This window comes from Amphiura filiformis, chromosome 19 (genome assembly GCF_039555335.1).
Source record: "Amphiura filiformis chromosome 19, Afil_fr2py, whole genome shotgun sequence".
Classification (NCBI taxonomy): domain Eukaryota; kingdom Metazoa; phylum Echinodermata; class Ophiuroidea; order Amphilepidida; family Amphiuridae; genus Amphiura; species Amphiura filiformis.
The window spans coordinates 25,319,251-25,325,250 of record NC_092646.1 but is presented as its reverse complement, the minus strand read 5'-3'; the positions used below and the strand labels follow the sequence as shown (position 1 = coordinate 25,325,250).

The window sequence follows — 6,000 nt, the reverse complement described above, 5'->3', positions numbered from 1 at the left end:
TTTACCCGTTGATACATTTTTTCATAATTTCAAACAGAAAACAGATACATTTCATAAACTATCGTATCGTAAACTGCAACTTGATCTAATTGAATACATGAATACAAAAGCCACCTAAGTCCATGCGAAGTTATTTTGAGAGAAAAACCCGTGTATCATTTTAATTCCTTCAGTTAGATTTACCTGGTCAATATGGTAAGTTTTACGTGCAAATGAGTGGATTAACCTGTATTAGGTATGACGATTAGCATTTCCATCCATTTTAAATTTTGGACTTGCTATTTTTCACATGCCCAATAGACACAGAGAATGAATTTGAGTTGTTCTTTCATGCATATGACAGGCCTATGTATAGCAACAATTTCCCATGCTTAACTCAATTTGGCCAAAGTATGGACTTAGGTGGCTTTTGTATTCATATATTCAATTTTAAGACCAGGCAATGTTGGGATTGAAATCTTTACATACACGTACCTTTTGTTTACAAGTAGCGAACATTTACCCTGTACATAAACTGTGCTGATACATTTCGGGGGAAAATATTTGGGTATGTACATAAAAGCTGTAAAATAAAAAAAATACTATGAAACATCATTTGTTGGTATTTTTGTATACTGCGTCATTTCTATTGTTTGGCTGTTAGGATTTGGTTCTCTTTTAACATATATCGTCTGCGTTTGCGTCACAGAATTACACGTGGTTGAATAATAGCGGGAATTGCACGTTGAATTATATGTATTTCTTTGCAGATTACTTCCGCTTCCACAGCAGTTCTTAAACGCGGTAATTACAGTTTTCCTAAAGTTGCGTGACATGAAACCATACACAATTGGATTGACCGTGCAGTTGGCGAATGCTAAAATATGGCAGAATATAGATGCGTAAAATACTTCATTGGAATACTGATCAAGTAAATTGAAACGGATGAAGATACTGACGAGTAGAAGAGGTCCCCAGCAGATTGCGTAAAGAAGTACAACCACCATCAACATCACAATAACCTACAGGTACAAAAGAAATAAAAAATGTACATTTTTAATTTGACTAATAAATTATCACATGATATGAGAATAATTTTTTACAAAAAATTAATGTTGCATACCTCAATGACAGTTTCGTGCTAATATACTCTTTAGAATTAAATGACCAATTTCAACTCATCGTCGGCCTCTTCCTGATGAAGTTAAGCTGAATTTATACTCCATCGTTGTAAGGCGAACAATTGATATTTGACTAATGAGGTAGCGCGCTTTTTTACAACGTAACAAAAAGTGCGTTACCTCATTGGCTAGAAACCAATCGCTCGTCGCTCAGCGATGGAGTATAAATTCAGCTTTAGATGTAGACGATGCTGTTTTATTGGCAAGGGCGTGGTCATAAATATTCGGTAGAAAGTATTTTTTTTCATCTTTTTTAATCAACTTAAAGAAGTGCTTGGTAGTGGCATGAAATTGTCATTAAGGTAACTAGCATCAAATTTGTGGATTTGTACCAAAGAATCTTGGAAAGTAGTTTCTCCATCTTTTAATCAACTTAAAGAAGTGCTTCGTAGTGGCATGAAATTGTCATTGAGGTATGTAGTATCAAATATGTGGATTTGTACCAAAGAATCTTGGAATACCAATGTTTGAAGGACACTCCTGATGAACTTAGTCCCAACAATAAAATAAATAACAATGTCTAATTAAACTTTGAAGTGTTTCCCGTTCCTTACGTGATACTAACGATATAGGTTAGTTCGAAGTTTTGCCTAGGCAGTGACGGGGCGACATGACAAATTGCGACAATTTTGTCGCAGCGTTTTTGCGAAGAAGAACAAAGTCCCGAACAAAGTTAATCATTGGAGCGGAAAATCGTAGCGGAAAAGGAGGAGAATAAAAAATCGCAATGTCTGTCACAACGAAAATTAGCTCTAACTCATGTCTGTTAGGCGGACGAAAAAATGCATCCTGACTGATATTTTTGAAATTTGGGTCGGCATTCATTTGTACAGGAAAAATTTGTTTTACAAAATTTAATATTCAAAATATTTTGAATATTCTGGGTCGATCGGGCCAGTATAACAGAGTTATCTTTTTTCGTCACTTTGGGAGTTTCTACGTTGTGAAACTGATATTGCGCCCTCATTTATCCATACATTCTTTTTAGCCAATGGGTTGCATATAGGTGGCAGAAACTATATCCGTTGCACGTTGCACTGACCATGCTGACGTGAGATGGGATCAACAAAAACAGCACTCCGGTATAACCCCGAAGGTGTCCTTAAGAAATGTTCCCTTACATACACATCCATTATGCTCATGGAGCACGAAATTTCAGTTAATGTTAGATAAATATTTACCGTAATGATAGATTGGATTCTGACAAGATATCTAATTTTGTGTGTTTTTCCACGGCTATCAATCAAAAGCTCAAACGATGCATTGCATTATGTTCCATGGGCACAAATTCTGCATGTAGGATTTATTATTAACACATTTTTATGTTTGCTGGGAACTCATGTCTGTTAGGCGGACGAACCTTTCAAGTAGGGTAGGTCGGGCCTTTTTCGTCGCCTTGAGAGTTTCTACGCTCTTTTTCAGACCTGTTCTCATCGTCAAACTGATACTGCGCCCTCATTTTTCCATACATTTTTTCTGTATATAGGTGGCAGAAACTATATCTGTTGCACGTTGCACTGACGTGCGATGTCAGATGTGATCAACGAAAAGAGCACTCCGGTATAACCCCGAAGGTGTCCTTAAGAACGTTCCCTTACACATTAAACGTCTCCATTATGCTCATGGAGCACGAAATTTCAGCTAATGTTAGATAAATATTTACAGTTATGATAGATTAGATTCTGGCAAGATCGTCTAATTTTGTGTGTTTGTTGAGTATTTTTTCCGTGGCTCAGAAGCTCAAAAGATACATTTCATAATGTTCCATGGGCGTGTGTTTTCACAAATTCACCATGTAGTATTTGCCTGTGGAAACCTTGGTATTTAGATTGGCCTGGGTAGAGCTCCGTGTATATTTATGTTCCTGGAGCGTCATACATAGCAATTCTTTCACTTCCCTCACATTCAAAACTACTTTTGAATCATTCTTGATTTCGGGTAGTCCAAATTGTTGCGTCTTTTACCAGATCTGTTTGTTGTGGGCGGATAATTGTTTAATTACAACTTTAACCATAGTATTACGCTGCTGCTCTCTTCAACAAGAAAATCGCCAGCAAAGATTGCAAACGCTAGTCAAAATTTGGTTGGATGCTTTGCAATGGATAGCTTATATCTGTTGTTAAACGTACTTGAGTATGGACGTTAGGGTTTTCATCTCATCTCAACAATTATGTTGTTTTTAACTGTCATGAATAGTCCCGAAATATTAAAATAAATTTAAAACAAGGTGTTAACTATAGACTTTGTATAGTAAAATGAAAGTAAAACATGATTCAATATCCATTACGCTTGTGAAAATGTCAACATTTATCACTTCAATTGTCACTTCAATTCTCCGCAATATTAGCGTGCAAATATGAACAAGAAACCGCTCTCAAATAATTTTGAGATATTCAAGTTTACTCTAGATATAGTACATAAATCAGTAATGCAGGAATAGTATTACATGTCGTCAGTCATTACCATAATATGAAATGCATGGTCTAATTTAGATACAGGAAACGAATACATTAAAGTCATCATTACGTTGGGGACGCCTTGAATAATTACCGATACTTTGCACTGACTCTCAAAGCCAGACTGGTGGGCAATTACTCATCACAATGGGCAGTGCCCCTGGCAAACGCCTGTAACTAATAAGCAACATTAGACCAATAATAATTCTCTTTAAGGTGGACGTCGCTTCCTGCAAAATTCAAAACTAAATTATATTATTGCATAATGTATTTTATTAACCCGTAATTCTTATAGTCCATGTATTTAATACTACTGATCAGGCGATAATGTCAATCTGGAAACACCATATAATTAAATTACGTATATTTTAGGTATTGCCACATACCCAGAATGCCACCTGATTTAATTTCATTCGACAATGGTTGTATTATAATAATAGAGTGCCATTAGTGAATGGCTCTACGGAAATTGAAGCAAACAAGATTTATCAAAAAATCTTGATAACAATACTTTGTGTTCTTTATCATTAAGTTTCTTTCGTAGAATGTTTAATATATCCACCGCAAACTGGTTTTATTATATAAGGTATCTTTATTGTTCACATTTTAAGTAACTCTTGTATTTTTGATAACATTGTCAACATATAGGTTGCTTTAATATAATGTTACATGATTCGTGTACGAAATGTAATTCATTTATTGCAATCTGTCATGCTCAGAAGTAACTACTGCCCTAGCTTGTAGATTCAAAAAGACAAATAATGAATAAAATAAAAACAAAAGAAATGATTTTTGTCATTCAAGGTTTCAGACAATGTGTGTCTTCATGTGCGTCTTAATGCAATTTATTTACGAATATATTTGGTCGTCTCGGGAGCAAAATCAAATTATCACACAATGCAATAAAAGCAATTTTAATGGTAAATGCGAAAGAAAGACTCATGCCGTAAAAGCAATGTAATTAGTTTGACCCATTGACTTTCATGCTTTACCGTATTATTTGCAAGAACATGTCATAAAATGCTTTTAAATTATATAATACGGTACGAATTAGATCAGTTATTTATTACTGTCTTTAAATACATATTGAGGTAGAAAATATTTGGAAGTTGTGTGGTATAAAAGGCTGAAGGCGCAATCCATTTCCATGAAATCAGAATGCTGGTATGAAGCTGAATTTATACGCCATCGCTGAGCAACGAGATATTGTATTTTAACCAATGAGGAAACACGCTTTTTGTTGATTTGAGAAAAGCTCGCTACCTCATTGGTCCATTACTCGTCGCTAAGCGATGGAGCATAAATCCAGCTTCAATTCTTAATGCATTTGTAGCATCAATTCATATTGTATATGTAGCTTTAATTTTTATTGTATTTATAATTAATCTACGGGCTTTTGTGTGGAAAGCTGATAAAAGCATACATTTTTGTCAAATTGATTTTCAATTCAGCCATGTTTCTTACAATTCTTACGTTCTTTTATTCTAACTGTGGCAGGTTTTCTTTATTCTTGGTAAAGTTCAAACAAATTTAACAATCCTTTTACGAATTACTTTACTGCAAGAATGTGTATTTGTCAGTTGGAAAATTGTTTTTATCAAATGGGTAGTTATTTAAACTGTTATTTCAACACAGATTGAACATTTGTATCAATTATGAGACCTACATATCAGTCCTTTTAATTCTGTGTTATTTAGTCTGCCAACTTTTCCATTAGAACTGCTGCTTTTTCTAAATACTCTTTATAAAAAAACCTTAAACGTAAATAACGACTAAATTTTTTTTTCAAAAACTTACTATATTTTCACATTATTACAATAAGTTCCTTAAACCATGTAAACAGTGCGGTCAGACTGCCTGACCAAGGAACATGGTGTCCCACAGTCATCATCATCAGTCGGCTGCGGAACTTTCTCCAACTATTGCGAACTTGGGCAAGCGAAACAATTTTGTTTGGCTGCAGCATCCCTTCAGTATCTCCCAGGAGGTGCTGTACATACTGTAAGTACAGTGTGCGTGGCCGTCCCGGTGGAATATACAGGGCATATTCTTTCACAGGCTCGTCGTCTTCAAGACGCAGTATATGGCCGAGAAATTTGAGTTGATGAATCTTGACTCTGGCAACCAGTGGAGTGGTAGTGGTCAGATTGTAGATGGTTTCATTTGGAATCCGATCCACACGCTTGATGTTTAACATGACTCTGTAGGAAGATGTTGCAAAGGCATTGATCTTGTTTTTCATGTCCTTGGTGATTACCCATGACTCGCACCCGTACAGAAGGACAGTAAAACAAGTTGTCTCAAACAGCTTGATTTTTGTTTCGATTGGCAGGGATGGGCTTCTCCAAAGGCGTTCCAGTTTCCAGAAAGCAGTGCTTTTCTTC

General features: G+C 35.5%; 1 protein-coding gene across 1 annotated transcript in view; it reads right to left on the bottom strand.

Moving 5' to 3' along the window:
- Nucleotides 1-282: 282 nt before the first annotated feature.
- The window catches only part of LOC140141105 (QRFP-like peptide receptor), a 187,226-nt gene continuing 181,508 nt past the window's right edge, over nt 283-6,000 (bottom strand). Inside the window, exon 4 of the mRNA XM_072162889.1 lies at nt 283-1,001. Within this exon, the coding sequence (XP_072018990.1) occupies nt 582-1,001 (420 nt within the window). The 3' untranslated portion in view covers nt 283-581. The remainder of the gene's footprint in view (nt 1,002-6,000) is intronic.